The sequence below is a fragment of the Lynx canadensis genome, chromosome B4 (genome assembly GCF_007474595.2).
Source record: "Lynx canadensis isolate LIC74 chromosome B4, mLynCan4.pri.v2, whole genome shotgun sequence".
In the NCBI taxonomy this organism is placed as follows: Eukaryota; Metazoa; Chordata; class Mammalia; order Carnivora; family Felidae; genus Lynx; species Lynx canadensis.
The window spans coordinates 21,111,454-21,131,028 of NC_044309.1; the positions used below are offsets into that span (position 1 = coordinate 21,111,454).

At 47.7% G+C, this 19,575-nt stretch overlaps 1 protein-coding gene across 1 annotated transcript in view; it reads right to left on the reverse strand.

Annotated features, from left to right (window-relative positions):
• PIP4K2A (phosphatidylinositol-5-phosphate 4-kinase type 2 alpha) overlaps window positions 1-19,324 on the reverse strand; it is a 192,109-nt gene extending 172,785 nt beyond the window's left edge. The window contains 1 exon segment of the mRNA XM_030321096.1: window positions 18,973-19,324. Within this exon segment, the coding sequence (XP_030176956.1) occupies window positions 18,973-19,116 (144 nt within the window). The 5' untranslated portion in view covers window positions 19,117-19,324.
• Between the last annotated feature and the right edge of the window lie 251 nt (window positions 19,325-19,575).

The window sequence follows — 19,575 nt, forward strand, 5'->3', positions numbered from 1 at the left end:
GAGCGTCCTACTCTTGATTTCGGTTCAGGTCACAATCTCATGGTTTATGAATTCGGGCCCTGCATCCGGCTCTGCACGGAGCCTGCTTGGGATGCTCTCCCTGCCTCTCTCTCTCTCTCTCTGCCCCTCCCCAACGCAGGTGCATATATGCAAGCATGCACTTGCTCTCTCTCAATGTAAATAAACATTAAAAAAAAAAAAAAGGGAAATTACAAAGCCTTCTGTTTTGGAGACCCTGAGGATTCTAAACTTGAATGAAGAACGAAATTGTGATGGGTGGGTCACTGACCACAGCTCTCCTTAGAGGACAGACAGACGGACAGCATGGCGGCTGGTCTTCCAACCCCACACTGCACGTATGTTGAACTACCTAAAATGCCTCTAAACGCGGCTGTAAGCGGGTTAAAAGCATCCTTTAAAAATATATATTTATATAAACAGCCCTCTGTGAGAGCAATTTGGCAACATGTACCGGGAGCCTTGACATACTCATATCCTCTGACCAAATAATTCCTCAAAAGGCAAGTCTGTTCTAAGGAAGCTATCCAAAAAAGGAAAAAGGTTTATATGGGGAGATGTTGACTGCAGCATTATTTATGGAAGCCAAAAAAAATGGAACCAATGTATAGACTATTAAAACGTCATTAGACTATTAGGCAGTCATTAAAAATTACCATTGTGAGGAATACATAACGATATGACGAAGTAGACGGACAGTATAATCTCAATGAGATTTTAAAAAAGGATTGAAGGGCCGCCTGGGTGGCTCAGTCGGTTAAGCGTCCGACTTCGGCTCAGGCCATGATCTCGCGGTCTGTGAATTCGAGCCCCACGTCAGCTGACAGCTCAGAGGCTGGAGCCTGTTTCCGATTCTGTGTCTCCCTCTGTCTCTGCCCCTCCCCCATTCGTGCTCTGTCTCTCTCTGTCTCAAAAATAAATAAATATTTTTTTTAAAAGTAATTAAAATAAATAAACAAATAAATAAAAAAGGATTGAAAACTACACATCGAAACATTGACACAGATTGCCTCTGGACATTCTTTAATGTTTACTTATTTTTTGAGAGAGACAGTGCAAGCGGGGGAGCGTCAGAGAGAGAGGGAGACACAGGATGCAAAGCGGTCTCCAGCTCTGAGCTGTCAGCACAGAGCCTGACGCGGGCCTCGAACCCACGGACGGCGAGATCATGACCTGAGCCGAAGGTGGACGCTTAACCGTCTGAGCCACCCAGGCGCCCCTAACCTATTTTTTTCTTTTAAACTTAAACCTGTCCCTGTCCTCCTACTCTGGCTCAACGTGCCAAAAAAAAAAAAAAAAAAAAAAAAAAAAAGTAAGTGCCTTATGGGTTTATCGTAATTGTTTCTGAACAGTTCTTTCTATGCCAAAGCATTTGAACTTTTCATCTGTGTGCAGACAGAATCCAATTTGTGAATGGGTTGCGTTCCAAACATTCATTTTTCAGTTGGCTATTTGTTTCTATGAGGAAACATGTTCCAAGTCCTAATGTTATAGTAAAAGCCTGGTTCTGCGAGGGAGGGGTCAGTTGAAAAGAAAGTCTCCTCTCGGGATTGTGGGCCCAGAAGACAGCTGCAGCAAATTTTCAAGAAGGTAAAGTTGATTAGTAGCACATTGAGACAGGTAACCTTGGACCATGGAAACTTAAGGAGTCAGGGCAGACCTGGCGAAAGATACGTGAACACAAGAGACACCTGAGCAGAGGACAGTGGGACAGCAGTGTGGGCAGGCGGGAAGAGGATTACTAAGGAAATTCAAGAGGACCGTAAAGAAATTAAGTTTAGGGGCACCTGGGTGGCTCAGCGTCCGACTCTTGGTTTTAGGCTCAGGTCATGATCTCTCGGTTCGTGAGATCGAGCCCTGCATCAGGCTCTGCGGTGGCAGCACGGAGCCTGCTTGGGATTCTCTCTCCCTCGCTCTCTGCCCCTCCCACATCTCTCTCAAAATTAATAAATAAACTTAAAAAAAAAAAAAAAGAAAGAAAGGAATTAAGTTTCCGGTAGCTTAGATGGGTCTCCAAACTTTTAAGACTACGGATGACTCAGTCGGTAACGCTTCCATCGCCGTTGTGGCTGGTTATCCCTGGCAGCGAAGAAAACAATAACAAGGACCGCGTGTTTGTGTGGGCAGAGGGGGATTCCAGCCTGGGTATACAGCTATGGGACAAAAATTGTAAATACACACGTTTCTGTCACAGTGTGATCGGTATTCTGAAAAACTTTAAGTTCTGTATACACACGGAAAACCACTCAAAACCTATGGAATTCTATCACCAGAACACTTAACAAATAAAATGCTAAAAATACACACTTCGGTCTCCAAAACTGTTTGATTCCAATTGTATACAGAATGGACTTTATCTTTTAAAGACATACGACTGTGGGGGCGCCCGGGTGGCTCGGTCGGTTAAGCGTCCCACGTCGGCTCAGGTCACGGTCTCACGGTTTGTGGGTTCGAGCCCTGCATCGGGCTCGTTGCTGTCAGTGTGGCTCCTGCTTCGGATCCCCTGTCCCCCTCTCTCTCTGCCCCTCCCCCATGCTCTCCCTCCCTCTCTCTCAAAAATAAATACACTTGAATAAATGAATGACTACATAATAAAAATACAACTGTGAAGATCACCCCGTGGAAAGAATGTGAGAACCGACTGGGCTCGCAAGGTACAAAGATTAGGACAAAACGCAGAAAGATTGGGGAGAACCACAAAATTACTACTTCTAAGACTGAGCACTGATGAGTCCAGAGGAAGAAGCGGGGATGAGTAAGGGGCGCAGTCCTGCTGTCCTACCGGGGCTGCGGCCCCTGGCTGCTGGTTAGTGTCCGTTGCATCCGCTGCCCTCAGCGGGGACACGCTCACGGAAAGCTGTGTATGTACCAATGTCCACGGCGCGTGCCATCACTCCCTATTTACCAATCGTGGGTCAACTAATTTGCACTACAGAAACACGCACGCGGCAGAAAAGACGGCATAACGACCCATTTCCTAAAGCAGGTTCAAATCGGTACGGGAACTTCACAAATCCCCTTTTCTTCTGTCCAGCCTGAGCAGCACCTGAAAGAAAGCTTCCTCGAGGCCACCGCCACTCACGAACCGGACGTGAGGAATTTCGGACGCGTGAGCGGAGAAAAGCGGGGCAAAGCAAGGCAGCAGCTGGCACCCAGGGCACCTCTGTGCACCTCGAAAAAAGGAGCTTCCTCTGTGCAGGCAAGTTACGGAGAGGGTGCCTGTTTCTGGCCAAGGCAGCCCCTCGCCGGGGTGCCCAGGTGGCGGTACTGGTTCCAGCCCACACCTGCCCCTGGCACCCGGGCTCCCTCGAGCAGGCTGTGTGGGCAGGGTCACGTGCCATGCCACAGAGGCCGTCCGGGGGCTGTCATCCAGAACACCTTCCTCAAAGTGCCGGCTGAGGAAACACAAACAAAGCATGCTTATTGCAACTCCAGATAAGGCTACGCTCTGAAATGCTAGGCTGTCTAGCACCTACGATTCTAATCCCAGATGATCAAGCCTAAAGAAATTAATGCAAACACAGGTAATGCCGCTAGAAACACGTACGGAAGAATGCAACGTGAATAAGACCATAAAAATAGAAGATGGGAAGAATAATAGAACCCCCCGAAAAGGCTCAGCAGTTCCCTGAAAATGACGCAGGCCTTTTGTACATACTCTTCGCTCTGCCAACAACCTGTTTTCGCTGGTCTCTACACCAGGCTAATGACAATTCACTCTTCGAGATCCAACTCAAATAGGACTACCTGTCCCCCGGGGCGGTGTATCAATCCTTTGTTGTCTGTGCACACAACCTGGGGGGGAGGGGTGCTACCCAGGAGGATTCTGAGGCTTGAGGACTGTCTCCGCCATTCCATTCAAGTGCCATGGGCAGCCCTGCTCCCCGTGGTGACAGCTGGCTGGACCTGATGGCCACCGACTCCCTTTCTGCCCCTCCTCCTTTCTATCACTCTTGAGAAATCCGAAGTTAGGATGCAGAGTGGCTAATTGCCATCTTAAAGGACCTGGATCTGGGGACAAATAACTTTAGAAGCTGTGTGGGGCCTACTTCCATAAAGCAGCCGAGAAATGACAATATCCTCAGAGAAAAGGTTCCCAGAAAGTGACGCCAAGATCAGACAGACAGTGGGAAAGGAGCCACTTTGGGTCTTAGCCTATGGGAGGCTCAGTTAAGGGTCCTGCCCTCAGTAACCCCATTTTTCCTTCGGCTCATCAGACTTTCTTGACTGTCATTTACAACCAAATAAACCTTCTGTTAATATACCATTTTACCACCTTGTTTACATCTTCCCTGTAAGAGTGTAAACTCTCTAGGGGCACGTGGGTGGCTCAGTCGGTTGAGCATCCAACTTCAGCTCACGTCATGATCTCACGGTTTGTGGGTTCAAGCCCCCATCCGGCTCTGTGCTGACGGCTCAGAGCCTGGAGCCTGCTTCAGATTCTGTGTCTCCCTCTCTCGGCCCCACCCCCACTCATTCCCATTTTTCTCTCTGTCTCTCTCAAAAATAAATAAACATAAAAAAAAAATTTTTTTAAACCCCACAATTCAGGATTCTGTTCAGACTGGGGACCTCAAATGCTGAGTTATCCATCAAATGCTGGATTGATCTGTAAATTGAAGCATCTGTGAAAAGTTCAAAATTAGAAATATAATCATTTCCACATATTAGTTACATAAGCACTGTTAATACAGACTCTTATTGGCTAATCGCCCAAAAGGTCACAATAATAGACCAAGAATGGTAAGAAAACTATTTAGGCAACCAAGCCAGAAACCCCAGAGCTGTCCTCTACTCCCTCCTACCCAATCCAGTTGATTTTACTTCCAAAACATCCCTCAGGCACACCCGTTGTCTTTACTGCCACTCCCACAGGACCGCAGTGTCCCCCTGGGAGTCTCTCCTCCCGTGGCACGGAGTCTCTGACTGAAGGGTCCTGCCCCAGGACCATGGCAGGCTCTGACCTGTCCCTTAATGCCTGCCATTCCCCTCAATCGAGAAACTCTGCCGCTTGATCTCTATTTCCGCTAGTGGAGTAGGACTGGGTTTTGGAGATCAACACTGCTGCTGGCAACAACTAAACATCCAGGAAGACGGTGTGTTTTAAACATGATCTTAAAGACACCAAAGCACCGAGGAGGCAAGAGTTAGCTCGCCAAAGTCTAAGGAAGAGCAGTCAGCTTAGTCCCAGAAGCCATTTTGGCCCTCGGGGCTCTGATGGTCTCAAGGGTTGAGATAAACAGAAGTCAGAGCCGAGAGCCCATTCAAGGAGGGGTGGGCGTGGGGATCTACACCCTTTCTTCTTGAGGCTAGAATCCAAAAGGGTTGCACCCTCAGGGTAAGTACAAATCAAAAATAAACCCATTTCACTCCCCCCAGGGGACTGCAGCCCAAATTTGTATCACCGGTGACATTCAGAAAATTCCAAGCTGTGAGTTAGTTCAAGATGGCCTTGATTTATAGCACCCCTGGCCACCCCTTTTGCCACGTGGCAAAGACAAGCAATCCTCTCTAAAGGGACACACTTTCACCCTGAGACTCAAAGAACTCCCCCCAAGTAATTGTCCGAGGAAAATGAGCAGCTCGTAGCCAAAAATAACCAAGCAAATAGGGGAAGGACCCACCATGAATAAGAACCAGCAGAAATACAGCACAGCGGAATAATACCCACAAAGATTTGGGATATTGGGATTAGCACTATTTTTCCATCAGTTAAAGAATCTCAAATTTAATTTATGGCACGCTTCTGAATACTAGAATTCTTAGAGGGATACCTGAAGTCATTAAAAGACCCAAACCACAGGGAATAAACCGGAAAGAACACTGCGGTGCACTCTTCTCTACGACAACACCTCAGATTGTTCGGGAACGCATTCAGTCTTCACACACTTCTCTTGGTGGCCCTTCAACACCGTGACATTCTACGAAAGAAGTGCTTTACTGGCTGCACCGTCTCTGCTCTGTGCTCAAGGCAAAGCTCTTGCACGCTGCTGTAAACAAAGCTCGTTCTCTGGCCTCGGCTCGGGGTCACCCCATATCTCTTATCGCCGACTTGCACCAAGTTCCCCTGCCTCTCATTGCCCAACCCGCTCAGCAAAATGCTGTAAATCCCGTGCTCGATCATAGCAAACATGAGTTTTACGTGTGGATGAAAGTTTAACGTGGAGAGGCTCACAGAATACCAGCGGAGCACTCCTGGCCTACAGTTTATAGAATCCAGCTCCATCCAGTCATTCACTAGGTATTTACTGGGCACCCACTGCAAACAGGCGCTGTTCTAGGTCCGGGGATCGAGTAAATTAGGCAGTCTCGTCCGCTGTGGAATTGAACATCTTAGTTGGGGGGAAGTAAGTAATCAACATGTAAACAACTCAGTTTCCGATGGTGTGAGGTGTCTCAGAGAAAACAAGAGTAACGTGAGTGGAGGAAGTTGGAGGGGCCATCCAAGAAGACAGCCCTTTAGCTGGGAGACTAAAATGACAGCCATTCAAAGACTTGAAGGAAGAATATTCCAAAGAGGAAAGTAAATGCGGAAGGTCTGCGGCTGCCCCGAGTTTGGCTTGTTTAAGGAACAGAAAAAGCCCAGCGTGGCCGGAACAAGCAAGTCGTGGAGACGGCAGGAAGGGGTGAGACAAAGAAACAAGCAGGGGCCGGGCCAGGAAGACCTTGCAAACCACAGAGGAGAGTCTGGGGTTTACTCATGATGCAACACGAAGCCTCTGGAAGGTTCTCACTGAAGAAGTGAAGTGACAGGATATCATTTACGTTTCAGAGAGATTGCTCTGCTACCAGTATAGAGGATTTGAACTGAAACAGGGCGAGGGTGAAAACAGGCGAGCCTGCAGTGTTTCGGCAGAGAGGGAATTTATATGCAAAGAGAGAAATACGCAGGGCTTGGAAATGGTAGTGGTGAGAACACGAGAAGAATCAAGGTTGGCACCAAGGTTTTTTTTGGCTTGAACAGCCGGGGAGATGGTGGTCCGTTCACGGATGGGGGGAGAAAGTGGCCTGGGGCAGGCAGCAGCAGGGGAGGAGGAGAAGAGCCCTGTGTGGGTCACTTCTGAGACGCCTGCTTGGCATTCGAGGGAAGGTATCTGGTAGGAAACCGAATATGGAGCCCAGCAGGGGACTCAGGGCTGAAGATAAAAACTTCTTAGTCATCAGCATGAAACGCCACAAGACTAAATAAGATTGTGTAGATAAAATGTGCCTCGTTATAGAAGACCCTGGAAAGAGTCCTGGGACCTTCCAGCTTTCAGAGGTTGGGTAAAGGAGGAGGAAGCTGGTAAGGTACCCAAGGAGGGTAGCGGGTGAGGCCGAAGGAAAACAGGAAAAGACACGAGAAGGGGTCCTGGGGATCTGAAACCAGGAGCATCGCTGGTGCTGGTTCCTTGCAGCGGGGAAGATGAAATGAAACCGGGGCTACAGCAGGTTCGAGAGAGAACGGCAGGGGAGGGACGCAGCAGCGACAGACAGGTTACAGGAGGCAGGAGACAGGCTGCACAACTGCTAGAAAAAGGAACAGAGAAACAGAGTGGACACCAACGCGAGGATGTGACGTCCCGCTCAGGAGCTACTGCCCACGTGTGGCTGTGGGGCACTCGATAAGAGAAACTGAACGTTCCAGATTTTATTTTAATTCACTGCAATTGAATTAGTCATGTGTGACTGGTGGCTTCCAACCTGCACAGTGCAGCCCTCCAGCGTGTCTCTGGCCTAATGGCATTCAGCTGTCCAAAAGTTAGCAGACTGCACGGTGGGAAGAATGGAAGTCAGTGGGCTTCTATGGGGCCAGTGTCTTCTCTTAAAAAAAAAAAAAATTTTTTTTTTTTTTGTTACATTTTTATTCATTTCTGAGAGAGAATGAGCGGAGGAAGGGCAGAGAGAGAGAGTACACAGGATCCGAGGCAGGCTCCAGGCTCTGAGCTGTCGGCACAGAGCCGGACATGGGGCTGGAACCCACAAACCGAGAGATCAGGACCTGAGCCAAAGTCGGACGCTTAACTGACTGAGCTACCCAGGCGCCCCTGGGCCAATGTCTTCCAAAGCATTAAAGGTTACCAGCTGGAAGAGGGTAAAGGGAGAAGACACTAGAGGGAAAGTTAGGGAGAGAGAAAAGGTAAGAAACAGTTTCAAAGAGCATACAATACGATTTACAGTACATTTTACAGTGGCCCTCATCAGAACTGTTGTCGAGTTTTTCAGTGGCAAACATCAGCTACTGAGCCCTCTAAAATCTGACCTGCAACCACCTTTTCTACCATTTGCTAAACGTTCCCTATCATTTACCTGTGTGGTTTTCAAGCTTCTTGGTTGTAGACTCGTTTCCCCCTGTACGTTATCTGCCCTCGCACCTACACAGTACGTATTCGGTGCCTCCAATCAGAAATGTTTTAAAAGGTGATGATGAGGGGCGCCTGGGTGGCTCAGTCAGTTGAGAGTCCAGCTTTTGATTTCGGCTCAGCTCATGAGCTCACAGTTCGTGGGATCGAGCCCCGCGTCGGGCTCTGCGCTGACAACACAGGGTGTGCTTGGGATTCTCCCTCTCCTTCTCTCTCTCAAAATAAATAAACTTAAAACAAAAAAGATGATGATGAGGGGGCACTGGATGGCTCAGTCGGTAAAGCACGCAACTCTTAATCTCAGGGTTGTGAGTTCAAGCCCCATGCTGGGCGTGGAGACTATTAAAAAAAATCACATAAAAGATGATGATGACAAAAACAAGCTGTTCTGGAGGAAGCTGCCGTAGCGGCTAAATCCCCCCCACCAGTTCAGCCCCTCCCACTAGCGCTGGAGGCACCTGCAAGGAACCCCAGGGTTTGAAACCAAAGACTTACCCTAGCCAGAGCTTCTCAAACTGTCATGCGCTCACAAACCACCTGTCTTGTTGCGACGCACATCCTGCCCCAGAAGGTCTGCAGAGAAGCCCATGACTCTGCGTTTCGAACAGGCTCCTGGGTGATGGCTGATGCCGCCATTCTGTACGTCACATTCCGTGAGTGGCGAGGCCCGGGGCCACAGTCATACCAGACCACTCACCGTTCTCCACACAGTCTGCTTACTTTTACCAGTTTGTTCCCTTGGCCACATACACCTTTCCCTGTCTTCTCCAGCAGGAACATTCTACCCCATCTTCAAAGCCCTGCCCATGTCTGTGCCTCCTGAACTCTTGTCCAAGAGCCTTGGGCAGAAGTAATCATACTCCAGTCCCTGCCCCCATCTCCTATCACTTTCCCTCTTTCTCACACTGTTCCAGCCACACAGGCTTCCCTGCGGTTTCCTAAACATGCCCCGCCAGCACCAGCCTCAGGGCTTTGCACAAGCTGTTCCTGCTACCTAAAATGCCCTTCCCCCAGATATCCTCATATCCAACCCGTTCACCTCCTTCATCCCTTCACTCAAATGTCTCCTTCATGAGGTTTATATTCTGACCACCCATGTAATTCCCTCCTCACCCAGCATTGTTGGTACTGTATTATTTATACATACGTCTATGTATATGTCTGTTTCCCCTGAAGCTGTGAGCAATTCAAAGGCAGGGTCCACAATACATTCCTTCTGCATCCGAAGAGTTTTGCACAGTGTCTCTTACATTAGGAAAAAAAAGAAAGAAAGAAAGAAAGAAAGAAAGAAAGAAAGAAAGAAAGAAAGAAAAGAAAGAAAGAAAGAAAGAAAGAAAGAAAGATCAAACCAATAGCGGACCATAGAAAGAAAGAAAGAAAGAAAGAAAGAAAGAAAGAAAGAAAGAAAGAAAGAAAGAAATCAAACCAATAGCGGACCATAATGTACAACTAACGGATCTGAATGAAAACTGTCACACCTCAAACAACCTGGTGGGTGGTGGCAGCATTAAAGATACAAGAAAGAACATTATAACAAAAAAGAGACAGAAATTAAAGGGCACAAAGAGAATTCTAAAAGGGTTAATTTACAACTCAGAGATGCACAAGGATCCCAAGTGCAACTGCGACTTTTTATCTACGAGTGAGGTTAGGGTAAAAATGAACTGAACGTGCACTCTAAAAACTGCTCATGTTCTACCACTTTAAATATTTTTTAAGACATACTAATGACTCCTAACATCTATTAGGAGCCTATCACGTGCCAGCAACTCTCCAGCCATCTTACAAGCACCAACTCATCTAACCCATACAACACACCTCTGTGGTAGGTACTAGGTCTACCTCTTTTCATAAGGAAGGAACTGAGAGAGAGCTCAAATGACTCTGTCAAAGTCACACAGCCAACCAGGGGGCGCGGGGGCCTGAGTTCTTAACCACAGCAGACAGGTGAAAAACCATGCAGACTTACTTGGAATGTAAAGGCTTCTCTTTAGGTAGGTTACTGTTTTCAAACTCCCTACAACATTACTCATTAATAAATTTTATATATATATATATATATATATATATATATATATATGCCCTCTTCCTAAGTGTTTTGAATATATACATTCATATCATATCATATCTTTCATATCGTGAATGTATAATCATTAATACATATACAAAGGAAAAAACTGCTTTGAACACTTTTCCTCCGTATCAACAGCTAATCTCTGTCAAAGTATAGCTTTTTTTTTTTTTTTTTAATTTTTTTTTCAACGTTTTTTATTTATTTTTGGGACAGAGAGAGACAGAGCATGAACGGGGGAGGGGCAGAGAGAGAGGGAGACACAGAATCGGAAACAGGCTCCAGGCTCTGAGCCATCAGCCCAGAGCCCGACGCGGGGCTCGAACTCACGGACCGCGAGATCGTGACCTGGCTGAAGTCGGACGCGTAACCGACTGCGCCACCCAGGCGCCCCTGTCAAAGTATAGCTTTTAAGACTAAGGAAAGGAAAGGAAAAAGGAAAGGAAAGGAAAGGAAAGGAAAGGAAAGGAAAGGAAAGGAAAGGAAAGGAAAGGAAAGGAAAGGAAAGGAAAGGAAAGGAAAGGAAAGGAAAGACTAAGGACATCAGTGAGTAATTCCCAGGCAAGCCAGCCCAGGCAAGCAGAGGTCAATGGCTGAGGGGGCAGGTGTTTTGTTGTTGTTGTTTTTAATGTTTATTTGGGCGGAGGGGCAGAAAGAGAGGAGAGAGAGAGAATCCCAAGTGGGCTCTGGGCTGCAAGCACACAGCCCAACACAGGGCTGTGAGATCGTGATCTGAGCCAAAATCAAGAGTCTGGCACTCAACCGACTGAGCTCCCCAGGCACTGCTGAGGGTACAGGTTTGAATCACGGCACCTACTAGCCCTGTGTGCCCAGCCGCGATTAATTTCATCTCTGCACATTCCTACTATGGATTATTCTTCCTGGCTGCTGCGTGCGCCTCCCCATCTCCCACCCCACACCATTCCCGCCTGATTCTTTCAACAGTCCTCAGTCGGGCTCCACAACTCCCAGGTGGTCCACGGACAGAATTCAGGGGATCCCTGAACTTGGTAGGATGTACCCTCCGTATTTTCATCTATTCACCCAAAAGCATTACTGTAAGAAGGGGTCCGTACATAGCCTTCACCGGACTGCCACAGGGCTGTGTGGCACAAAAAGGGAAATGTGGATATAAGCAGATCCAGGGAAAATGAGCTAGGAGGTATTTTTAACGTTTCAGTCAAGGTAAAAATCTGGGTAGGCCGGCAGAGGTGAGAATGGAAAGTGACGGAGTTGAGGAAAATACCTGGGCATCCCTAAATAAAATGGTATCTCCCACCTTCCTTCTACTTCTAACCTTCCCCAAAGACGGGCTGCCTCTCCTTCTGTGCTTTCGTTCTTTAAATCTTTCAGCTTCCACACAAATAGATGCGTATATGTGTGCATGCCAATCAGCCACCGTCCCAGAAAGCACATCCCTGAACGCCGTGATGTCTGAAAGCGTTAATACGCGGGCCTTCCCGCTGGGTTATGTCTTGCTTCCTGTTTCTTCCTCCATCCTTCCCTCAAAGCCAAGTGTTCCCCTCGGAGACCTACTTTACCCCCCTGGCTTCCACCACCAACTCGGCACGGGCAATTCTCCATTCTCCATCCCAGCCCTAACCTTGCTCCTGAGCCGTGATCCCACCTTCCAACACCCCACCGGTGGACACTGTCACTACAATGCCCGTTCACTGTCACCTGCAGTTCGACACTTCCTTTTAATGTATTTTTTTTGAATTTTTTTTTAACGCTTATTCAGTTTTGAGACAGAGAGAGACAGAGCATGAACGGGGGGAGGGGCAGAGAGAGAGGGAGACACAGAATCTGAAACAGGCTCCAGGCTCTGAGCCATCAGCCCAGAGCCCGACGCGGGGCTCGAACTCACGGACCGCGAGATCATGACCTGAGCCGAAGTCGGTCGCTCAACCGACTGAGCCACCCAGGCGCCCCGTGTATTTTTTAAAAGTAGGCTCCGTGCCCAACATGGGGCTTGACCTCACGACCCTGAGATTAAGAGTCACACACTCCAGCTACCAACTGAGCCAGCCGGAAAATGTTTTACCCTTTTTCAGTACATAATTCCTTCTAACTTTTCTAAGTCTACCATGGGGTCATCATTCTCTCAAGGATTTCTCACATGCAGTCAGGGGACAAATCCTGACTATTTCTCTTTATTTTTAGCACTATTCCTTCCGCCGGTCTTGCTGTTCAACGTGTCGCCCAAGGACCAGCAGCGTCATCATCATCTAAGAGCACGGTAAACACAGAGTCTTGGGACTTACTCCAGACCCGCTGAGTTGAAATCTGCGTGTTTAAAGTGTTCCCAAGTGATTCATACACACAGTAAATTTTGAGAATCACTTCTCTGGTGCTTATGAATATGCTACCAGCCTAACTGCATCTGAATTTGATCTTTTTTTTTTTTTTTGGTATCAATTATAACTCCCTATTATGGGTTAATTACAGTTCTAGACTTTAAATACATTATCTCACTTAACCCTCAGAATAACCCTGTGAGAGAATCACCATCATCTCTACTTTAAGAATGAGTAAATTGAGGCCCAAGTGGATAAATCATCTGTTCAATGAGTCCACACCTGATGGAGGCAGGATTTGAACCTTATCTGTCTGACCACAAACCATTTTGCCCAATTGCACCAATTCCCTTAAATTCCAAAATTTGCATTTCAAAGGGGATGTTGGCCGAATTAATTGCTCCGTTTGACTGTATTTGCTGGTCAACTTATGGCGGATTTTGTTTATTACAATTCCTGCTGAAAATCTTTCAAAAGGCAGCACAGACGATCCTGGCTTAGAAAGAGAAATCATTGCCTTGTGACGGGCATCATTCTGAACACTCAAATTCAGCAAAAGTTATTTGGTAAAGGGAGAAGAAAATGCATTCTCTTCTCAGGATATAATCCCAAATTTTGGGGGGCTTAAAACGATTTCCCTAATAACAAACATTGTGTCTGCTTGGCATTCTTCTTTCCTCTAAGGGAAAGAGAACATGGGGCACCTGGGTGGCTCAGTCGGTTAAGCACCTGACTCTTGATTTCGGCTCGGGTCACCATCTCTCGGAGCGTCAGTTCTCGGTTGGTGAGATGAAACCCGGCAACGGGCAATGTGCTGACAGTGCGGAGCCTGCTTGGGATTCTCTCTCTTGCTCTCTCTCTGCCCCTCCCCGGCTCACTCTCTCTCTCAAAATAAATAAATAGATACCTTAAAAACTGTACTGATGAAGGGAAGAAATAAAAACAGTGTGGGACTAGTTCTTGAATGAATGGTTATTTGGGTTCCATTCAGTACATTTCAGCTAACGTCTAGCTAATCACTATTTTAATTTAACTGCCTCATTATATCCTATTCAGTCAATATTTCACAGTCACTCATTTCATTTTGAAACCTAGTTTCCTTCTTTCGTTTTTTTTTTTTCCGTGCCCAAATACAAACCCACGAACCCCAAAGACACCACTATTCCTCTAATATACTATTTACTTATTTCAAGTCCCAGACCTTGCTGACAATGTAACAAAAGCTATGGATGCTGAACCCCGAAAACTACATACTGTCCCGAACTACCACTAGGACAGATCCCTACCCGATCCTGCCTGTCCGGGCCCTCTCCATTCTTCTTCTTCTTCTTTTTTTTTTTTTTTTAATTTATTTTTGACACAGAGAAAGAGCATGAGCGGGGGAAGGGCAGAGAGAGGGGAAGACACAGAATCTGAATCCGAAGCAGGCTCCAGGCTCTGAGCTGTCAGCACGGAGTCGGACGCGGGACTCGAACTCACAGACAGCTAGATCATCACCAGAGCCGAAGGCGAAGGCGGAGGCTCAACCGACTGAGCCACCCAGGCGCCCCCAGGCCCTCTCCATTCTTAAGGGAACTGTCCCAATAGGCAAGAACTTCCATCTTTTTTCCTAATTGTTTAGCCCAGGGGGATGCCAAACGGGTCAGAATCCCTCCATGGGATTTTTAGAACTGAATCGGAAACAGAAAGTCCCTTTGGGGGGGGGGGGGGGCGGGAATTACAAAATGCTAAATTCAGGAACCATCAGTTCCCGGTCCTGTGGAGGGAACCAGTCAGCTATGAGCAAGAACAAAGCCAAAACAGAAAAGTCCCAACGGTACCCAAGCACCTACTTCCAGTTATGGCTGAACTCAGTCCTATTCCTGTTCTCCTGGTTTGGCGGCCAATCCCTTCTTGCACTGTGACAGACCTCCAAAACCCTCCTAATTTTTAAAGTTTCTGGCTAAGCTCATTCACATTTCTATAGCCTGCAACAAAAAGACTTTAGCGTTAATACGGACTCCTTCTAAATACCCTATTTGTTTTACACAAGGTTTATGTCCTTTACGTTTCTTCTATACAGATGAATTCCTTTCGATACTTAATTAGGCTTTTAAATTCTCATTTCCAAAAGGCTCACATTGCACTCTTCGTAAAAATCTTTTAGAGTATCTCTCTTTAAAACAAGTCTTGGCTCATGTCATTCTACGTGTTCCACGCACTATTAAAATATAATTTTAAGAAGCTAACTGCCTGATCAGTTTTAGTTTAATTCCAAATGTAACAAGACAAAACTGCCTTCTGAAGTGGTCTTTTCCTTTATGTATTCAATTATATTCCCTGCTTAAAATACTTAAAATAAAAATTGGCAGCGATCCATTCACTGCTGGGTATTTTAAGTTAGAAAGCAGTAACGTATCAAATTCACCACACAAAGTCAGGCTTATTCTTGTCATTGAGAATTACCACCACAATTGACTTGGAAATTTCCACCTTAATTTCAAGTTTTTACATTTCAATCAAATAGACTTTGACTTAATAGACCGCAATGCATTCCAACTCCAATCAATCCAACAAACTCTCAGTTCACACCTCTCTTCCAATCACCCCAGATATCCTTCCCTCTGGTCACGGCCTTGAAAATTCCCTGAATGCAGCTGCATGTTCAAGGTTACAACGGTAACGCAACTTTAGTTCCATACTATTACTATTGCTAGTCTATGGATCCTAATATAATGCTGTGAACCAAGTAGACTGTAAAAACATTTGAACCTTGAAGTTAGAGAAACACTTAGAGGGGCGCCTGGGTGGCGCAGTCGGTTAGGCGTCCGACTTCAGCCAGGTCACGATCTCACGGTCCGTGAGTTCGAGCCCCGCGTCAGGCTCTGGGCTGATGGCTCGGAGCCTGGAGCCTGTTTCCGATTCTGTGTCTCCCTCTCTCTCTGCCCCTCCCCCGTTCATGCTCTGTCTCTCTCTGTCCCAAAAATAAATAAACGTTGAAAAAAAAAAAAAATTTTTAAAGAAACACTTAGAAATCATCCAGTCCAATCACCTTACTTCACAGAGGCAAACACTGATGCAAAACTAGTTAGTTATATGCCCAAGGTCAGCAGAATTAGAGAAAGAATTAGAACACATGTACAATGAGCATTTTACCATAGTATGTACAAGGTTCCCAAACCTCTTATAAGATGCCTACGTGATAAAAATAAACATGATTTTTCTTTTTAGTACTCCAAATGTTAGTTATTTCTAAACATCCTTAAGAAAAATTCAAATGAAGGGGCGCCTGGGTGGCGCAGTCGGTTAAGCGTCCGACTTCAGCCAGGTCACGATCTCGCGGTCCGTGAGTTCGAGCCCCGCGTCGGGCTCTGGGCTGATGGTTCAGAGCCTGGAGCCTGTCTCCGATTCTGTGTCTCCCTCTCTCTCTGCCCTTCCCCCGTTCATGCTCTGTCTCCCTCTGTCCCAAAAAAATAAATAAATAAATAAACGTTGAAAAAGAAAAAAAAGAAAAAAAAGAAAAATTCAAATGAAGTATAAAAGCACGAAATTGCTAGATTCACGACAAATCTTTTCCCATTAATTCTGGCCACGTTATAAATGTAGGAGAATAATGTTAGAGGTGCCTGGCTGGTAGAGTACGTGACTCTTGATCTTGGGGTTGTGAGTTCAAGCCCCATGTTGGGTGTAGAGACTACTTAAACATAAAATCTTAAAAAAATAAAAATAAATTAAAAAAGAGATGTAGGAGAAAGACTCTGATTTGAATTATTCTCTCCTTTCCTGCTCTGCTTTCTCAAATGTCCCTATTCATATACAGCACTATGCTTGCTCCTTCTTAATAACGCTGACGAAGTTTATTCTCATTTTAAACTGTACACTTTGGTCATATTTGGTCAAGTTCATATAAAAACGTTTATCTAGTATTAGACTTTGCCACCTAAAATGAAATCAACCAGAAATACATGACATCTTGGTACTTAGATTTCATAGTTACATACACTTCACTTTTTTTTTTCAGAGATAATAAAGAAAATAGACATTTTGAAAAAGAAGGCTGTGAAACAGACCATTCTTATGCCGATTAAGCCCTCAAAATAAAGATATTTGGACAAAAAAACTGAGTGGCATTCTTAGCCGTCTCTTGCGCAACGTCTGGTACTGTCTGTGTGCCTACTACAAAGTTGCTGAATGAATAACATGGTTACGTTACATACTATAAAACTTGACTCCTCTGGACGACTAAGAGTTGCTACCTTTTCTTGAAAGCAAAAGAAAATAACACGAAGTGTACCATCCACAAATCATATGTCATTTTTGTAAGCTTTAGATAGCTTACAAATTTCCGATTAGCAAGAAACTCTAAACCAAATGTAGCAATTCATAAATATAAGGTAGCAACGTAAGTGGTTACAATAAAATATGCACAACTACAAGATTGTGTGAAGCAAGATGGAATTCGGACTAAATCCCAGAAAGCACACTCTTTTTTCAGCAGCATATTGTTGGCAGTCCTTGACTACATTTAAACCCTCAGACACAAACACTCTCTGACCCAAACACCAGAACTCCAAAGGAGATACAAGCACCAATAAATACAGAATAGCAATTTTTTTAAAAAGCAATTAACAAAAAATAATTTAAAAAGCTTAATAGAATTAGGCATAACTCTAAATTGTAGATGCATCATACAGGAAAAATTCCATTTTATTTACTACGATAAACCTTAAGAGGAGAGTTTTTGGTGCATTCACATTTGCGGTTGGAAAAGCTCACGTTCCCAATCGCTAAAGAAGTTATCAGGAAGTGAAGATGAACTTCAGTGGATCAGACACTCATTTCTCAACTTTCTTAGACACAGTCACTTCATGCAAACACAATATATCCTGATACTGTTCCACGTTTTCCCCAGCTTGCCCTCCGCAAGAAAACTATAAATAGAATGCATGCTTCTAAGCCGTTTTAAACAACTTCATTAAATTGAGAGTGCTCTTAAAACAAAACAAAACAGCATGGTTTTCTGCCATTTCTATTACACTCAAAAGGGCACACAGACATCCACAGAAATCAAAAGTACGGAGAGCAAGCTTACACTTTTGCTCACATGCTAACTGACTGCAGTGGGTAAGGTCATGGTCAGAATTCACAAGCTCACTTAAACTTTCATGGCTCGGCCAACAGCTCCGATCATGTTTCCTGATCCTAAGGAGATTAAAACCGCAGGAGTTTCTCGCAGTAAGATCAGCAGGAGGCTATTTCAGACCCTCAAACCGCAGTCCGCATAGCCCGCAGCGGCCCATCTTCCACCGCCTCCGGCTGTGTGTTAAGCTAACCTTTCGGAGCATTCTCCCTCCAGCCTTTTTAAGCAAACCCCCAAAACCGGTGCGGCCAACTCGAGACGGCTTTCCCTCCGCCCAGCCAAGACCCCCCCCCCCTCCTCCTCCTGTCATCCCCAGGCCACCCTTCCGCAGTCGGTGACTTCGGCCCGGCTCCCCGAGGTGGGGGAGGAGGTGTGGAGAGGAAGACTCCCCGCCAAGCAGCTCTCCAGCCCGCACAGCGGCAGGGCGATGCGGGAGAGGAGCAGAGGAAGATACTAAACCCCAGTGCCATATTTACACGAGCTTTTTCTTTGCCAAAAAGATTCCCTGCGTCCGATAATATCGCCTTTAAAGGAAAAAAGGACCTAAGCACTAAAGCCGCTGCCCACATCTCCCGATCTCCGGTATTCTCACCCCTCTTCCCCCGCGGGGAGGCTCCGGACGCTCCTGACCTCGCACAGGTACACCTGAAGCCAGCGGAAGACCCGACCGCCCCGGCCGCCCCCCGACATCAAGGAGCGATCACCAAGGCTCAGACCCCAGCAGCCCCCGCCCGGGCTGACAGCCCGGGAGGACCCGTGCCCTGCACAAACTTCCCAGTTGCCCGGCTGCGGGGACCAACCGGCCGACGCACGAACGGGAGCACGGGGGACGACACTGGTACCCGCCGCAGGGCTCAACTGCAGATGGGACCCTACGTCCCGCAACCGGCTCTAGGTCCAAAGAGGGTCCAAGTGGCGCCCGGGGAACCCAGAGAGGCGGGCGCGCGGCGCGGGGATGGGGGCACCGAGGCGCCGCGGCGGGCGGACAACCCTGGAGAGCGAGCAGCCGGAGGGCCGGGTCCCCGCTCGGGCTCCCCGCCCCGCAGCAGCTGCAGCAGAAGGAGGAGGGGAGCGAGGAGGAAGAGGAGGAGGAAAGGGACTGCGCGCCGCAGCCCAAGCCCTTACCGAGTGGTTTACCCCCCACATCAGGACGCTGAGCAGCGGATCGCTGGCCCGAAAGAGCTTCACTTTCTGCGCTACGAAGTGCTTCTTCTTGGTCTTGGTCTTGCTCGCCAAGACGGAGGACCCCAGGTTGCCGGGGGTCGCCATGGCCGCCGCCTCTGTCCCCTCCACCGCCGCGCTCCCGAGGCCGGGGACCCGCCCTCTCTACACGCCGGCCGGGGGAGGCAGCCGCATCCCCCCGGCGGCGGCCCCGGCGCGCCGTGCCCGCTCCTCCCGCTTTGCGCGCTTGGCCCGGCAGAGGAGGGAGGCTGCGCTCGGCTCGCGCCCCGGCCCGGATCCCGCGCCCGCCGCGGCTCCGCGCTCAGCCCGCGGCTGGACCAGGCGCGCCGCGAGCGGCTTCCGCGTTGGGCGTCGGCGTCATGACGCAGGGGGCGGGCGGGCAGCTGTTGCGGCGCCGCCAGGCGGGGCGCGGCCGCGGGACCGTTAAGCTACAGCCTGGCGCTACGGCTCCGGCTCCGGCTCCGGCTCCCGTTCCGGCCCCGCAGTGGTCCCGCGGGCCCCCGGGGTGCAGGCGACCTCGCGCTGGGCGCCCCCGACCGGCTGAGG